The 16,755-nt window shown below is 40.3% G+C and overlaps 2 protein-coding genes and 1 long non-coding RNA gene across 6 annotated transcripts in view; 2 read left to right on the forward strand and 1 right to left on the reverse strand.

Moving 5' to 3' along the window:
• The first annotated feature begins 554 nt into the window (after positions 1–554).
• On the forward strand, positions 555–9,973 carry Camlg (calcium modulating ligand). Its single transcript, XM_027941063.2, has 4 exons — positions 555–839; positions 2,590–3,050; positions 4,560–4,625; positions 9,371–9,973. The coding sequence occupies exons 1-4, from the start codon at positions 668–670 to the stop codon at positions 9,560–9,562; spliced, it is 891 nt and encodes a 296-aa protein (XP_027796864.1). The 5' UTR covers positions 555–667; the 3' UTR covers positions 9,563–9,973.
• LOC139705757 (uncharacterized) lies at positions 9,876–15,235 on the reverse strand. Its single transcript, XR_011707567.1, has 3 exons — positions 15,181–15,235; positions 14,850–14,960; positions 9,876–9,955 (listed from the first exon to the last, which is right to left on the reverse strand). It is a non-coding gene; the product is annotated as an uncharacterized lncRNA (long non-coding RNA).
• Positions 15,236–15,320: 85 nt separating this feature from the next.
• Positions 15,321–16,755, forward strand: part of Ddx46 (DEAD-box helicase 46) — a 66,493-nt gene continuing 65,058 nt past the window's right edge. For all 4 annotated transcript variants that reach the window (XM_027941067.2, XM_027941068.2, XM_027941069.2 and 1 more), the window contains exon 1: positions 15,321–15,485. In XM_027941067.2, the coding sequence (XP_027796868.1) occupies positions 15,469–15,485 (17 nt within the window). In that variant the 5' untranslated portion in view covers positions 15,321–15,468. The remainder of the gene's footprint in view (positions 15,486–16,755) is intronic.

Consider the following 16,755-nt stretch of genomic DNA (forward strand, 5'->3'; position numbering starts at 1 on the left):
GGGGACGTGGCTCCGTGGTCGAGTGCCCCTGAGTTCAATCCCCGGTACCAAACACACACTCAGAGTTCTGTTAATTTAGATAGAATGGACATGGAAGCTTTCTTGGGAAAACCTCATTTGAACAAGAAAATAAGCCTAGAAGAAACCGGGCGTGTTTCCGGAAAAAGGGATGAGAATCGGCACCCCCCAACAAATCCCAGTCAATGCTCCCCCAGGCGTCGCTCCCGCAGTTACGTATTTCCCAGCCGGCGAGCCGACCGCAGAAGGGCTGGAGACAGGCGCCTGACGCTGCAATCTCCATTTTGCTTCCTGGCAATAATGTAGTATGAACCCGCTCCTCACTGACGTCCTTGCCCACCCGTCAGGCCGAGTGCTGGTTTTCTTGACCTCCGCATGAACAGCAGTGGGGACTCAACAGCGGGGAAGGCAAGTAAGTGAGAGCCAGCCAAGGCGGGTAGGGATGCGTGCCCTCTTTGCCCTCACCCAAGATGGCGGCCAGAGCCTGTGCGCGGTCCCTCGGGCCGCGCGTGCTCAGCCGGCCGACTCTGGCACCGCGCTGGGGGGCGGATCTACCGTGGGAGGGTGACGTGCTTTCTGCGGCCCTAAGTCATCCGCGCCGACACCTCCTCTCTCACCACTGCCAGATCTCCCACACTGTGGAGGAAGGATGGAGCCGGTGACCGTGGCCACCGACGGCGGGGACAGACCCGGGGCCTCGGCGGGCTCAGGCATGTCTGCTTCCCAGCGTCGGGCGGAGCTTCGGCGGAGAAAGCTGCTCATGAACTCGGAGCAGCGCATCAACCGCATCATGGGCTTTCACAGGCCCGGGAGCGGCGCGGGTGAGAGCCTCGGTTTCCCACCCCTTACGGTCTTCAGGATCATTCTGCCCTCCCTCCTCCACTGCACTGATGTTGTGGACCAAACCCTGCTCACTGACCTCCATTCTGCTCCTGCCCGTTTAAGTGATGCCCTCCCCCCCGCCCCCGTTCTCACTCCTTAGCTCCAGGACGGACCTAGTCACTCCGCGCAGTTTCCCCGGAGCTTTGCTGAGACTGTCCCCACCCGGTGCAAAGCCTTGGCCCCTGAGTCCCTCCGCCCCGTTACTCTCTCGCCTTTCTTGAAGGGCGTACACTTCATCCCCAGACTGACCTGTCCACCGCGCCCCTCAGGCCAATTGTTTTCGTTTCCATCTGTTACAAATGCTTTTCCTTCCATTGCCTTCCCGGCGTCTACTTTCTATTGCCTTTTGCTGTATAACTCTTGTCTTTATAAACTGCCTGCTCGTCCATCTTACGTGGATCGGGGACTCATATCTTGGTGTCGGTGTTCAGTGCTCTTAATACTGTGACCAACAGACCTTCTAGAAGAGGTGGGGGAAAAAGTGATCATCTTTTATAGACCCAACAGGTGCGACATCCTCACCTGAGATTTTTCTCTCATTAGATGAGGTTACTGCGGTTTGTTTCGGGAACCACATTTCACTCTAAAGGAAAGTACATTCTCACCCAAAGACTTGTCCAATAAATGCTTTTGAAGTGAATATAATTGAACACTTAGAATGCCCTAATATTGTCTAAGTTTAAATTTTAAGTGTGCTCTTAAGTGATTGCCTTAGTCAGTTTTTGCAAGCTCCTTAGATCTTCGTGACTTCTGTGAGGCTTGGGTAGTGTCAACTTCAGACAGTTCAAATGAGATGTAGGAGCACCATTAGAAGAAAGGTTTTTCCATTAATGGTTAATATCAGGATCTTCTTTCTTTCTCAGAGCATTATTTATTATATATGACATTATATATAATAAGTAACATGTATGTTATATATATGTGTTATATATAATATTTATATATATACACACATTTTGGTACCACGGGTGCTTCACCACTGAGCCACATCCCCAGCTTTTTTTTTTTTTACATTTTATTTAGAGCAGAGTCTGGCCAAGTTGCTGAGGCTGGCTTTGAATTTATAATCCTCCTGCCTCAGCCTCCCTGTATTGTAGGTGTGCCACTGCACCCAACTACTTAGTATCTTTCTGTATTTTGTTCTTTTGTTTTGAAACTTATTTCTATTTTTTTTGTTGTTGTTGTTTTGAATCAGCAGCATCCTAAAACTATGTAAGTACTTACTAATGGCTGCCCTAATGGCTGCCTAATAATAGTTGTAGGCTATGCCACACCCTATGCTCACAGAGCTCTGGATTCAGAAATTTTATTTTAAAATTCAGATCTTAAAAATCTTTAATGGCTTTGTATTTTTAACCAAATAAGCTAGTGCAACCAATGCAGTCATATTTCTGGAATATGTTATCCATGAAAAGTTGGTCTTGACAGCTTCTTCCATCCTTGATTATCTTTCCTAGTTTGTTTTTTAGTCCTATCTCCTACCCACAAAGTTTGGATTATTTCCTCTGCAGGAATACTCTTGGGTGATATAGTTTGATGGTATAGAAAGAGGAACTTGTTTTTATTTTATGCAAAATCAGTATTTTGATTCAGTGACTGTCAAGTTTTAGCTGCAGCAACATATTTTAAAAATATTAACACATAAGGCGTGTGTAATAACAAAAGGCTTTTAATTTTTTTCCCCCTTAGAAGAGGAAAGTCAAGCAAAATCAAAGCAGCAGGACAGTGATAAACTGAACTCCCTCAGCATTCCTTCCGTTTCAAAGCGAGTAGTGCTGGGTGACTCGGTCAGTCCAGGAACAACTGACCAGCAGGGTGGTGTTGTGGAGGTAAAGGGGACCCAGCTGGGAGACAAACTGGACTCTTTTATTAAACCACCGGAGTGCAGTAATGATATCAACCTTGAGCTCCGACAGCGAAACAGAGGGGACCTGACCACGGATACTATCCAGAGGGGTTCTCGCCATGGCCTAGAACAGTACCTTTCCAGATTTGAAGAAGCAATGAAATTACGGAAACAGTTGATCAGTGAAAAGCCCAATCCAGATGATGGAAGTGCATCAGAAGAATTTGACTCTTTTCGAATATTTAGATTGGTGGGATGTGCTCTTCTTGCTCTTGGTGTCAGAGCTTTTGTTTGCAAATATTTGGTAAGGAAAGAGCTATAAACTAACTAAATTTGGAAAATGCAAGTTGGCTATATACTTTTAATTCACAGGATTAATTGCCAATATTAAGATAATATCTACCAGATTTATGGAGCTATTTGGAGGTGTATTATATAAACTTCATTATTCACCATAGTTACAGAATGAGAGCCTATTAATAATTATTAAAGGTGTTCTTTATGCCAGCTACCATTAAGTGCTTTGCTAGTAATAACTTACTTAATTTTCATCCTTTATGAACTAGATATCATTTAAATCTGTAAAGGAATGAAGACTCGGGTTAAATCACTTGCCCAAGGTCACACAGCATCTAAGTGACAGCTGAGATTAAATCCAGGCAGTTTCATACTAGAACCAAAGGGTTAAGTGCCAATATAGAAAGTCTATTAATTATTAAGTTCCAAATAGTATAGAGTTCCTGAATATGAAGTAAATTTTTTCTGTGTGTCAAAAGGTATTTCAACATTTTCATAATGTTGAAGTAGTATGACAGGCCTTTTTTGTACCATGATGTGGTCCTGTTATTTTACAGTAGTGGAAGGCTGCAGAAAAGCATAGCTCATAGTTCACTCGCATCTTGTTCTTAGAACTATTTCCGTTCAATAGACATTTTAAGAATATCTACCATATATCAGGCACATAAACAAATTTTCCAGGTAATTAAGATTTATATCATTAAGCAAAACAGTTTTTGAAAATCTTTTTATGCAAATGTTGCTTTAGTTATAATCAACAGATCTGATTTTTTTTCTCCCTGATAATAAATTATAGCAAAGATTGATGATGCTTTTAACATTTAGTGAGCTAGGTAGCTGCTTTTATCTCTCTTATCTAAAGGACTCTGTGCTTTCATGCTTTTAAAGCATCATCTCATTTTTGTGCCTCGTTTTTTCAGGAGCTTTTTTTTTTTTTTTGCTTTGGTTTTCTTCACTATGAACTTCTCAATTGTTTAGTTCTCACTGCTCTCACTATAATATGCCACCTAATGATCTTTGCTCCTTGGTTCCCTTCATAATATTTTTAACTTTAGAAATAATTGTGTAAATTAAATGTTACTTTGATCTTTTCCATTTTGCCTAAGAAGCCAGATCATCAAGTCATTTTATCTATAGTGTGAATAGCTCCTAATTTGAGGGCCCAAGATGGTAGCCATCTGAGTTATTCTTTGCCCCAAAGTCTAAGGAATGAATGGTGTATGTTTTGAGTGTTGGGCCTTTTAGGTATGCTTCAGGTTGTCAGTTTCTTCTAGGTGAAGGAAATTCATGATGTATTATTATGTATCTAGCTCTAGTTTATACTCTTAAATAATTTTTAAAAAGTAAATTTTTATGAGAGAAGACTTTTGGGGAAATTGAAAGAACTATATAACTTTCAGCACTAAATTAGTATTTTATTGTAGTTTTTTGCTTGGAATTTTATAGCTTCTGTTTGATTTATTGTGGTTTGAATGATTATGTTGGAAATATTTAATTTTATCTTTTATCTTCACAGTCCATATTTGCTCCATTTCTTACTTTACAACTTGCGTACATGGGACTGTACAAATATTTTCCCAAGGTAAATTAAAATCTTTTCTAAGTTTGGTGATATATTTAGATTGATTCATGACTAGCTAATTTTAAGAACTTAAAAAAAAAATGGTCCTGCTGGGCACAGTGGCTCACGTATGTAATTCCGGCAGCGCAGGAAGCTGAGGCAGGAGGATGGAAAGTTCAGAAACACCCTCAGCAACTTAATGAGGCCCTAAGCAACTTAGTGAGACCTCATCTCAAAATAAATAAAAAAGGCTGGGGATGTGGCTCAGTGGTTAAGTGCCTCTGGGTTCAATCCCCAGTACCAAAACCAAACCAAAACAAAACAAAACACTTGGTTCTACTTGTGTTCTGAATCAGTAATGCTCAAAGTATGGTTTGCCTGCCAGTGCTGATCTTCAAACTAATTATGTCTCAAGATGTATTAAGTTCAAAATGGAGCGATCAGTCCCAGCTGCTCAAGAGGCTGAGGCAGGAAGATTGTGAGTTCAAAGTCAGCCTCAGCAAAAGCGAGGCACTAAGCAACTTAGTGAGACCCTGTCTCTAAATAAGATACAAAATAGGGCTGGGGATGTGGCTCAGTGGTCCACTGCCCCTGAGTTAAAAAAACAAAAACAAAACTCACATAAAACTTGGTCAGACAAATAAAGTTATCTTGGATATCAGGCAACTTGAGCCCCATAAGACTGTGTATACATCTACAGTCCCTGGTACTCCCCCAAAATAATAAAGTGAATAATCAGGAATTTTCGTAGTACTTTTTATATTATCATACACTTTCATTATATTTTACAAAAATGTTGGTCCATGTGGTTTGAGGTCCTTAGGGTAGTATTAATAGTACTTGTCTAAGAAAAGTGTTCAATTTAATTACTAATTAACTTTAGTAATTCATTTTATTTATAATAAAGGAAATAAATTTTTAAAATTGGTTTGAGGGCTGGGATTGTGGCTCAGCAGTAGAGCGCTTGCCTAGCACTGGCAGGACCCAGGTTCGATCCTCAGCACCACATAAAAATAAAGGCATTGTGTTGTGTCCATCTACACCTAAAAAATAAACACAAAGATAAAATAAAATTATTTTGACTATCTTACTATGCCCCTTATTGAACACTTGGTAACAATGCACTTTATCTTTGAGTTTTTTTTTTTTTTTTGGCTGAAAAATTACTACTTGGCTGTTTGCTTAGCCATTTTTTTTGTATGGGTGGTGCTGGGATCCAACTCAGGGCCTCATGCATGCTAGACAGTGCTCTACCACTGAGTAATACCCTCAGCCCTGCTTAGTCATTTCTTTTTCTTTAGAACTGGGGTGTTCAACCACTGAGCCATATCCCCAGCCTTTTTTATATTTTATTTAGAGATAGGGTCTTGCTGAGTCACTTGGGGCCTCACTAAATTGCTGAGGCTGGTTTTGAACTCTTGATCCTCTTGCCACAGCCTCCACAGCTGCTGGGATTACAGGGATTCACCCCATGCTTAGTCATTTCTAATGGGCCAATAGATCTGTTTTTGGTTTTGATGGATTTAAAATATTTGTGTTTTGAAGCTCAAACTTGTCAAATACAGAAAGTAAAAGAGTAAAGAAAGAAATATCATTGTAATTAAAGCATTGGCCTAGAAGTTCATTCTTGCATTGGGGATGTAGCTCAGAGTTGGAGCACTTGCCTAGCATACACAAGCCCCTGGGTTTGATCCTCAGCACCATAAACACACAAAAGAAGTTTTCCCTATAGTCATAGTGGTAAGCTGTCCAAGAAATATTAAAAGAGAAAAATAAAAAGTGTAGAAATATGATCTGAAGCATACTCCTTTTTTTTGTGTGTGAAAAGGATGCAAAATAATTCATATTTGATTTTGTTTATATATTCATGAAACTATTAACAGTAATAGTATTAACAGTAGTAGTAATAGAGCTGTGTATAGATTACTAGGAAATGGGGGAGAAACAAGAAAGGGAGACTTTTACACTTTCGACAAAACAACATTTTGTTATAGTGGTTTCTTTCTTTCTTTTTTTTTTTTTTTTTTTGTTACCAGGGATTGAACCCAGGGGTGCTTAACCACTGAGCCACATCCCATCCCTTTTTATTTTTTTAATTTTGAGACAGGTCTCACTAAGTTGCTTAGGGCCTTATTAAATTGCTTAGGCTGGCTTTGAACTTGCAATCAGCCTCCCAGCCACTGGGATTACAGGCATGCCTCACCCTGCCTGTTTTGTTATGGTAGGTTTTTTTCCATTTCTTTGTGGTGCTGGGGATTGAATCCAAGGGCACTCTACCTCTTAGCTACATTCCCAACCCCAGTCCTTTTTATTTTTTACTTTGAGACTGGGTCTAAGTTAAACTTCCTGTGTTAGCCTCAAATTTTAGAATCCTTCTGCCTCAGCCTCTGGAGGAGCTGGGATTACATGCATGTGCCAATATGCCCAGATGCTGCAGTAGTTTTTAAACACACAAATGAAAGAATTGTGCAGTGAACACTATCCTTACTATGTAGATTCTGTAATTAACCTCTCATTATATTTGTCATGTATAGAATTCTATTTTCAAATCCATCTTATTGGGGCTGGGGATGTGGCTCAAGCGGTAGCGCGCTGCCTGGCATGCGTGCGGCCCGGGTTCGATCCTCAGCACCACATAACAAACAAAGATGTTGTGTCCGCTGAAAACTAAAAAATAAATAATAAAAAATTCTCTCTCTCTCTCTCTCTCTCTCTCTCTTTAAAAAAACAAACAAAAACAAATCCATCTTATTTTTCTTGCTGTATTTCAAAGTATGTTATAGATGTACATATCTGTATACTTCACCCCTCTAACATATCATTAACTCCAAGTCAATGTTTATGGTTCTTTTTATTTTTTTAGGGGGGGTTTACTGGGGATTAAACCTAGAGGTGCTTTACCACTAAGCTATATTCCCAATCCTTTTTTAAATTTTTTATTTTGAGACAGACTCTAGCTCAGTTATTAGGACTTCATTAAATTGCTGAGACTGGCCTCGAATTTATAATCCTCTTTCCTCAGCCTCCTTAGTCACTGGGATTATAGGTGAACATCCCCTTATCCAGCTGGTTCTTTTTTGTTTTGTTTTGTTTTTGCATGGGGGATAGAACCCAGGGATGTCTTACCACTGAGCCACATCTTCAGCCCTACTTTGTATTTTATTTAGAAACAGAGTCTCTGAGTTGTTTAGGGCCTTGCTAAATTGCTGAGGATGGCTTTGAACTTGTGATCCTCCTGCCACAGCCTCCCGAGCTGCTGGGATTCAGGCGTACACCACTATGCCTAGTTTATTTTTATTTTTTATTTTGAGACAAGGTCTTGCTAAGTTGCTGAGACTGACTAGCTGGTTCTTTTTATTTAAGGTTAACTTTTTGTAAAGGAAATGTGCATGTTCTAAGTGAACCATTTGATAAGTTCTGACAACCTGCAAAACTCAAGGTTTAGAACCTTGTATCATCCCTGAAAGTTTGATTGTGTCCCTTTCCAGGCACTCCCAGTTCCTCTCCCACAAAGGTCTAATTTTCTTTTTCCCACCATAAATTAGTTTTACCTGTTTTAATAATTAATAGGATCATTTATTCCTTTTTGTGTTTTTATAAGCCTTCCTTAATTCTACATGATATTTTTGAGATTCATCAAGTTTTTGAGTATATTTATAGTTGATTCCCTTTGATTTTGGTGAGTGATAAATCAGGAGTACGAATAAATCCATCTGTTTATTTGATTTCCTGTTGATGGATATCATGGCTGTTCCCAGTTTTGGGTCATTTTGACTAAAATCAAAGTTTTACTTCTAAGAAACTTTCTCTGTGTCTTGGTGGACATGGGCTTCATTTGTCTTAGTTAATTATAACTTTTATTTTTAATTTTTATGTATTTATTTTTAGACATGGTCCCTCTATGTTGCCCAGGCTGGTCTTGAACTCCTGGGCTGAAGCCATCCTCCCACTTGAGCTTCCTGAATAGTTGGGACTGCAGGTGCACCACCATATCTGGCATAACTTTTTATATTTCTAAAATTATTGAACCATGTGAGTGGTTTTCTTGATACCAATCAATAACTTTTTTTAAAAAAGCAACTTTGAATTTTTTTTAAAAAATGAGAAAATAAATGTTCTCTCTTCCCCCAAAAGTATTCTTGTCCGATGATATCCTGTTGTGCATGTAATCAGGTGTGAATTTCTTTGCATATCATGTAGGACCTTTAAGGATGTTCCTGTGATATGGTTACAAATTACTCAGTGGTCTCCAATATGATCAGCATTCTTCTGCCTCTGGCTTTTGTTATCATGAGACTTAAAATAAGATTTCTCATCTTATTTCTACCAATCTAAGTGCTGCTCCTTCTTGAAGGCCTGTTTTCTACCTCCTCTAGAATTATTCCTTTATTTACAGAAAACTGGAGCAATTTCTATCTCCTATGAGCCCTAATGCCACATTGTCCGTGTCATTCATTTAGCAGTTATTGAAGTCCTAACTAATAATGATTTTCCTGTTTTTTGCCTTGTGGTATCATGTATATTTCAAATTGTGTCTTGTTTCCAAGATGACACCTTTTAAAATTTTTTGATAGAATCTTACCTGCTATTGCCTCTAGTTTACTGATTTGCCTGTTATATTCTCAGTAAATGCTAGCATATTGTTTTAAAACTTTCTTAACAAGCTCTAAACCAGTTAGGCAAAAATTGCAGAATTCATCATGTTTTATAGAGTTTATATAGTCTGCTGAAAGATGTAAAGTTAATTTGAATCTTTGTCTTTACAGAGTGAAAAGAAAATAAAGACAACAGTATTGACAGCAGCACTTCTATTATCTGGAATTCCTGCTGAAGTGATAAATCGATCAATGGATACCTATAGCAAAATGGGCGAAGTCTTCACAGATCTCTGTGTCTACTTTTTCACTTTTATCTTCTGTCATGAACTGCTCGATTACTGGGGCTCTGAAGTACCATGAAGCCTGCAGAACTCAGAAGAAGCTTACAAAAAAACCAATTACTCTTCTATATTGCAGTGTCTCTAAAAGAGGCATATGAGTTTACACCTTTATATAATTTTATTTCATAGGGATTATAAAGCCAATAGGAAAGGAATGACAGGTTCCTTGATTTGAAAATGTTACATTTGTATTAGTATTACTATGAAAAATAGAGTACCAATGTCATTAATGATTTTCCTTGTTTAATTAGAATCCCTAGTCTATATATCTTTTCCCTAACTTCTCAGATTTGTAATTCCTCTTTTGGGGCCTGAGCTAATGCTTTTGAGAGAGCAGATAAATGTGGTCTCAGCCAACCCTGAAGATTGTTTCTTGTATTCGTGTCATTCTGTCCTGAAAAATGAAACCATCCTAAAAATAAAATGAAAAAAAAAATGAATTGAGTATTAAATCATTTGGTACTACTTTTTTTTTTTTTTTTTTTTTTTTTTACAGATTTTTGTATGGTCTATTTGGTTAATACTCATGATATTAAAAACACATACTTTATTTTTTATTGCTCACTAAGTCTTATTTTGTATAATTTTATTTTAAACCAGAATAACAGAATAATTTAAGTCTATTCCTTTGGTTTGAGATTAAGATTACAAGCATACACATTTTCTGATTTCAAAATGAATTTAGAGAGAAATATAAAGCATCCTTAGACTTGTCATCCCCTTAATCCCTAGGAAAACACTAGTGATCTTGAATTGCATGTTTACCACTTTTGTTTCCTTAAATTAAAAAAAAAGTAGGGGGTAGGCATGGTGATGCATTCCTGTAATCCCAGTGATGGATAGGTTGAGGCAGGAGGATCACAAGTTTGAGGCCAGCCTAAGCATTTTAGCAAGACCCTCAGCAACTAAATAAGAGTGTGTTTCATTATCAAATTTTTAGACTTCGACCCACTCTGGCTTCGTGAATGAAGGTTGAAGACGTGAGGAACCGCTAGGGAGTTTTGAATTAAAGAGACAAGACTCTAATTACCTTTAAACCAGCTCCAAGATGGCTCCTCCTAGCTCCAGCCTCCAGCCACCTAATGTGGTAGCGAAGTTTAATGAAGAGGAGAGAGAACACGCCAGGGAGGGGAACAAAAGATTCTGGGGAAAATCCCATCCAATGAAGATTAAGAGGGGCAGCGTCCTAAGGTCGAGGGGATGATTAGCCCTCAATCGGACCTGGAGAAGGATGGGGAAAGCTCTGACACAGCTGTGTCTAAGGGTCTCTCACCCAGCCAGGGAGGTAACTCAAATCATGTGCAAGGATGGCCTCCCACATAAATTTATATATCAAGAAGACCTGTAAGACAATGGAATATTACTCAGCACTAAAAAAATAACAAGATCATGGCATTTGCAGGCAAATGGATGGCATTAGAGCAGATTATGCTAAGTGAAATTAGCCAATCCCCAAAAAAACAAATGCCGAATGTCTTCTCTGATATAAGGGGGGTGGCTCAAAATGGAATAGGGAAGAAGAGCATGAGAAGAAGACTACCACTAAATAGGGAAGAGAGGTGAGAGGGAAAAAGAGGGAGAAGGGGAGTTGCACGGAAGATGGAAGGAGAACCTCATTGTTATACAGAATACATATATGATGTTGTAATGAGAAAAAGAAATAAGAAGTGTGTCACATTAGATTGGATAGAGAGAAAGGATGGGAGAGGAGGGGAGGAGTAAGGAGGATACGAAGGGCAGCAGAATAGAATAGACAATATGATGTATTCCATGTATGTATTATATGTCAAAATTCATTCTGCTGTCATGTATGACTAAAACAAATAAAGAAAGAATTTTTAAAAATTTAAAAAAAAAAGGAATAGAGATGTAAAGTAAAAAAAAGAAAAGAAAAAAAAAAAAAAAGAAGACCTGTAAGATACCTGTTGTTGCCACTTTTTCTCTACAGTTGATTGACATCCCCCTGATTATTTGCTTCAGTATGTTGAATAATATCAGATGGAAATGGAATCTTTTCGTGTTCAGAAAAATTTAAAATCTTTTTAGGAATTTTGACATGTATGTGAGCTAAATGACTGACAAATATGGTCATTTAAATAGGACATCTTCAACCATGTCACCCAGTGAGTTTTTTAGTCTGATTAATTATCACCATTGGTATTAAAAACAGACGATTACAAGTTTCTCAGAACTGAGTCAGAATCAAAATCTGCTTTGGAAGTCAGGGCTGTTTGCTCTAAGTGACATATTCGAGACAGTAGCAGCTTCTCGCAGGACAGAGAAGTAATGTGAATTAACCACCAATGTATTGTGGACATAAATTATTATGGCAGTGAGAATTGCCTTGTTAATGGGTTCTCTCAGAGGGGTGTTAGAAATAAAGTATCTTCAAATGAGCCTAGATCTAGGTATCATGCCTAGATTCTAGTTCTAGCAAGATGAGTGATATAGGACTAAGTGTGTTTCCTGAGTGTCTGTTTTCTTCAAGAAATTTGAGTATGTGATTAAAAAATTTGTTCCAGCTGGGCGCGCTGGCAATGCCTGTAATCCCAATGGCATGGGAGGCTGAGACAGGAGGGTCATGAGTTCAAAGCCAGCCTCAACAAAAGCGAGGTACTGAGCAACTCAGTGAGACTCTGTCTCTAAATAAAATACAAAATAGGGCTGGGGATGTGGCTCAGTGGCTGAGTGCCCCTGAGTTTAATACTCAGTACCAAAAAAAAAAAAAATCTGTTCCACCTATTAACATTAATTCTGTGACCAAGCAATATTCAAATTGAGCTACTTCCATTCCCTCTGCATGATCTCACCAGTCCATGGCTGTACTATACTTAAAAACAAATTGTTAGTAACCCACTTCTCTCCCACTTCTATTTCTCCCGTGTACTCCAGATTCATATAACACCTTATATAGCCATAAGTTCCTGGAAGTGTAGTAGGCATCTCAAGCATCTCACGACTAAAACAGAATTGCTCATTTCTTTCCTTCCCCACCAAATGCTGCTCCCATGCCTTTCTCATCTCCATACATTATGACAATCAAACTATAGCTCTGTTCAAAATCTGGGAGTCTGGGCTGGGGTTGTGGCTCAGTGGCAGAGCGCTTGCCTAGCATGTGCGAGGCACTGGGTTCAAGTCTCAGCATCACATATAAATAAATAAAGACCCATCAATAACTAATAAAAATATTTTTTAAAAAAGCTTGGGGGTCATCTTTCTTCTTCCCTTTCCCTCACAGCTTACAGCCAATTGATCAGTTTGTTTTGAGAGCTTTCCCCAGAATACATCTGGAATCTGACCATATCTTGTCTCCACTGGTTAAGTCACTAGTGGTTTTCTATTTTTGTTTTTGTTTTGTTTTGAAAAAGCTCCTGCTATGTTCTCTAGGCTGGCACCTCAGCCTCTGGAGCAGCAGAACAGCTGGAACAACAGGACCCCAGGTGGCTTGTTTTCCTATTTCTCTTAGACTGAAATCCATATCCTTCCCTATAGCCTACATGGCAGCAACTTATGTAGCTCTGGTACCTGTCCCTCCTTGGCGTCCATCTGGTAATATTGTTTCAGTCCTTCCTTACCCTTGGCAGGGTGCCAAACTCTCCAGTCTATCCCTCTTCAATTCAGCTCACCGCTCACACAGGCAGGCAACTGCCCTAAGGGTGAGAGCCAGAACTCACCTTGGAACCTTAACCTTACACTATTTTTATTTTACTTTTTAAAAAAATCATCTTTATTTGATATTAAATTTTATATAGAATAAAACATCAATTCAAACTGTATAGTTTGCTAGGCATGGTGGCACACCCCTGTAATCCCAGCTACTCAGAAGACTGAAGCAGGAAGATCACAAATTTGAGGCCTGCCTGGGCAATTTACTTAGATCCTGTGTCAAAGTAAAATAGGCAGAGGATGTAGGTCAGTGGTAGAGGGTTTAACATGCATGAGGCCCTGGTTTCAGTTCCTAGTACCGCAAAAATTAACTTAAGTGTAATTCAATGAATTTTAACAAATGTATACATCCACACAACTGCCACAATAAAGATATAGTACTTTTGCCCAGCATGGTGGCGCGCACGCCTATAATCCCGGCAGCTTGGGAGGCTGAGGCAGAAGGATCAAGAGTTCAAAGATAGCTTCAGCAACGGTGAGGTGCTAAGTAACTCAGTGAGACCCTGTCTCTAAATAAAATATAAAATAGGACAGGGAATGTGGCTCAGTGGTCAAGTGCCCCTGAGTTCAATCCCCAGTACCAAAAAAAAAAAAAAAAGGTATAGTGCTTTTCTATTTAGGTGTAAGAAAGTAAATAGCAGTACAGTCACATGTAGGGTAAAAATGAGAGATTCTTCCCCAACTTCATGACAGCTTTCTGCAAAATCTTGGGTATGTGTTCCACCAGACCATTAATTCCCAATCTTGGCTATTTCAGGGTCTCCTAGGAAGCTTAAAAATCTCCAATGCTGCGGGGTATGGCACAGGCCTGTAAACCCAGCCACTGAGGAGGCTTAGGCAACATGATTGCAAGTTGGAGGCCAGCCTCAGCAACTTAGTGAGGTTTTAAAGAGTTTAGGGAGACTCTGTCTCAAAATAAAACATTAAAAGGGTTAGGGTTATATAGCTCAGTGTTAAAGTGCCCCTGGGTCAATCTCCAGTTAAAAAAACAAAAACAGAGCTGAGGTTGTGGCTCAGAGGTAGAGTGCTCGCCTACCATGCATGAGGCACTGGGTTCGATCCTCAGCACCACATAAAGATAAAATAAAGATACTGTTGTAACTAAAAATAAAACGAAAAACTGACCAAGTAAGTCAGATCATCAATGGAAACCCAGGCATTCATATCTGATTTTCCCTAACCCTTCCCAGGGCAGGCAATGTTGAGGGGAGGGAAAAATAAATAAATAAATATATAATATATTTATATAAAAATCTTTCTTTCTTTCTAAATAAATATATTATATATAAATATATATTTGTATAAAATTCTTTCTTTCTCTCTCCTTCCTTCCTTTCTTCCTTCCTTCCTTCTTTTCTTTCTACTGGGGATTAAACCCAAAGATGCTTTAGCTTTCAGACAGCGTCTCCCTAAATTGTTGAGGGTCTACCCTAAATTTCAAAGGCTTTTCTTGAACTTTCAACCCTCCTGCCTCAGTCACCCCAGACACTGGGATTACGGGCATGCACCACCATGAGGGACAAGAGCTGTCACGTCTTTTGCTAATATATTTTTAGCTCTTGTCTTCTTCATCAGGTTAACTCCTTCAACTTCAGGTTAACAGTCTTCAACTCTCACCTGCAAGCTGAAAGGTCACTTACTTCCTCAGGCAGCACTTTCTTTTTTTCCAGTATGCACTTTCCTTATGGTATTACATCCTCTTTGTTTTCGGTCATATCCATCCCCCACTCTCCGTGAGATCTAGCACAAGCCTGGCACACAACAAAAATGAGTGACTGCATAAATGAATAAAGTGCGTGAATGCAGAAGGTTATAGCATTATTTAGGAAAGATTAAGACGGACATGAGTAAACCCTCTGGGGCAGCAGCTGACTGTCCAGGACGTATCGGTGGCCCCAGCAGCAAAACCACACCCAAGGATCCCGAGACTGAGACGCTGCCCTTGAACGCAAACTCTCGTTTGGCACAAACCTGGCAAGGGCATGCCTTTCTGGCTCTGTCCGCGCTGCGCGCCCTCCAGCCGAGAGGCGGCGCTGTGGAAAGACAGCAGCTTCCGGCCGGCAGTTTCCTTCCTTCTGCGGTCGGTGCCAGCACGTCCTGTTGTCGTTGGCTGCGTTGGGATGGCTTCCTCTGCTGTTTCTGCTACCAGTTCTTAGTGCTAAGTCTTCGCCTGACGCGCGGAGGGTAGCGGGTCTTTCTCCTTTGTCCCTTTCGCTTGCGAGTCGTCCTCAAGGACGCGGCTTTCCTGCAGTCGGCAGAATGGGCAGGGAGTCGCGGTGAGTTAGTGCGCCGAGCGGGCGAGCGGCTTCTCGGGGTAGGGAGAAGAGGCGGGAGTTGAGGTGGTGGCGGGGCCAGGCCTGGGGTGGCCTCCACGTGTGGCCACTGTGCTCCCCAGCCACTGAATGTGCTGGAGCCTTCGGCTGAGGGAATGTCTGTGCTTGGGTCGGTGATGGGCACATTCTTACCCTGCACTGCCATCACCCGTTTTGAGCCTCTGGAGCAAGAGCAGCCCTCCAGGCCGCCTGGGACGGGTCACCCCATCCTGCCACTTCCTACCCTGGTTGCCTCAGCTAGTAGTGATCCCAGTTGATTTTTTTTTTTTTAATCGCTTCGCATTTGCAACATTTCTGGGCTCCTTTCACTCTGTATTTCAGTTCTTTTTGCGCGGATTGTCTTTTCCCAAGTCGGTTGAAAGGACCGTGTGGGCATTTTTACTGCATCTTCAGCATTGTACTCGACCGGCTTTTACTGGGCTGCAGTATTTGTTGTGTGGATGTTTACTTCGCAAAAGGATTTCATATTTCTTTGTTATCTGCTTTCTGTATTCTTTAAAGTCAGCTGGGAGACCTTATTAGGACTGTGAAATCTCTTAAGATTGTTGACAACTGGCTCAGGACCTTGACTCTTTTTTTTTTTTATCTTAAATATAAATATTTGATATGTATTTAGCAATGACTGAAAGATGCTTTATGTCTAGGGACAGTGACGGTTTTGCTTTGTTTTTAATGCTAAATGTTTTATTGTGGCATACTTTCAGGGAAATGAACAAAGTGTGAGTAGAGCTTGATGAAATTTAGCAAATATATGAATTGTGTAACCATCATCTGGATAAAGAATACTTCCTTAGCTACAGAAAAATCCTGTGAAGATCTTTTAAATTTCTCTGAAGGCATTTTGTTTTGGTTTGGTTTGGTTTTGGTACCAGGGATTGAACTCGGGGGGCACTCGACCACATCTCCAGCTCTATTTTGTATTTTATTTAGAGACAGGGTCTCCCTGAGTTGCTTAGTGCCGTGCCCTTGCTGAGGCTGGGTTTGAACTCGAAATCCGCCCCCCTCCCCAGCCTCCCAGGCTGCTGGGATTACAGAGTCGGTCTGCCCTGGGCTTCCTAAAGGCATTGCCATTCATTTGGCTATTCAGACCAGAAATCTGGAAGTGATATTTGATTCGTCTTTTTTATTGCCTACATCTAGTTGGATTCTGCATCCTTTCCCCATTCCTGATCTCCCTGACTTGAGGCCTTTAATCACTTATTGCTAATACTTC

This window comes from Marmota flaviventris, chromosome 5, assembly GCF_047511675.1.
Source record: "Marmota flaviventris isolate mMarFla1 chromosome 5, mMarFla1.hap1, whole genome shotgun sequence".
Taxonomy (NCBI): Eukaryota; Metazoa; Chordata; class Mammalia; order Rodentia; family Sciuridae; genus Marmota; species Marmota flaviventris.

What these genes read in the sequence shown, in the direction of transcription:
- Camlg (XM_027941063.2), top strand. Translation starts at nt 668, where the DNA reads ATGGAGCCGGTGACCGTGGCCACCGACGGCGGGGACAGACCCGGGGCC. An exon ending in CAGGCCCGGGAGCGGCGCGG is followed by an intron (nt 840 to 2,589) that starts GTGAGAGCCTCG and finishes TTTCCCCCTTAG; the next exon opens with AAGAGGAAAGTCAAGCAAAA. An exon ending in CTTTTGTTTGCAAATATTTG is followed by an intron (nt 3,051 to 4,559) that starts GTAAGGAAAGAG and finishes TTATCTTCACAG; the next exon opens with TCCATATTTGCTCCATTTCT.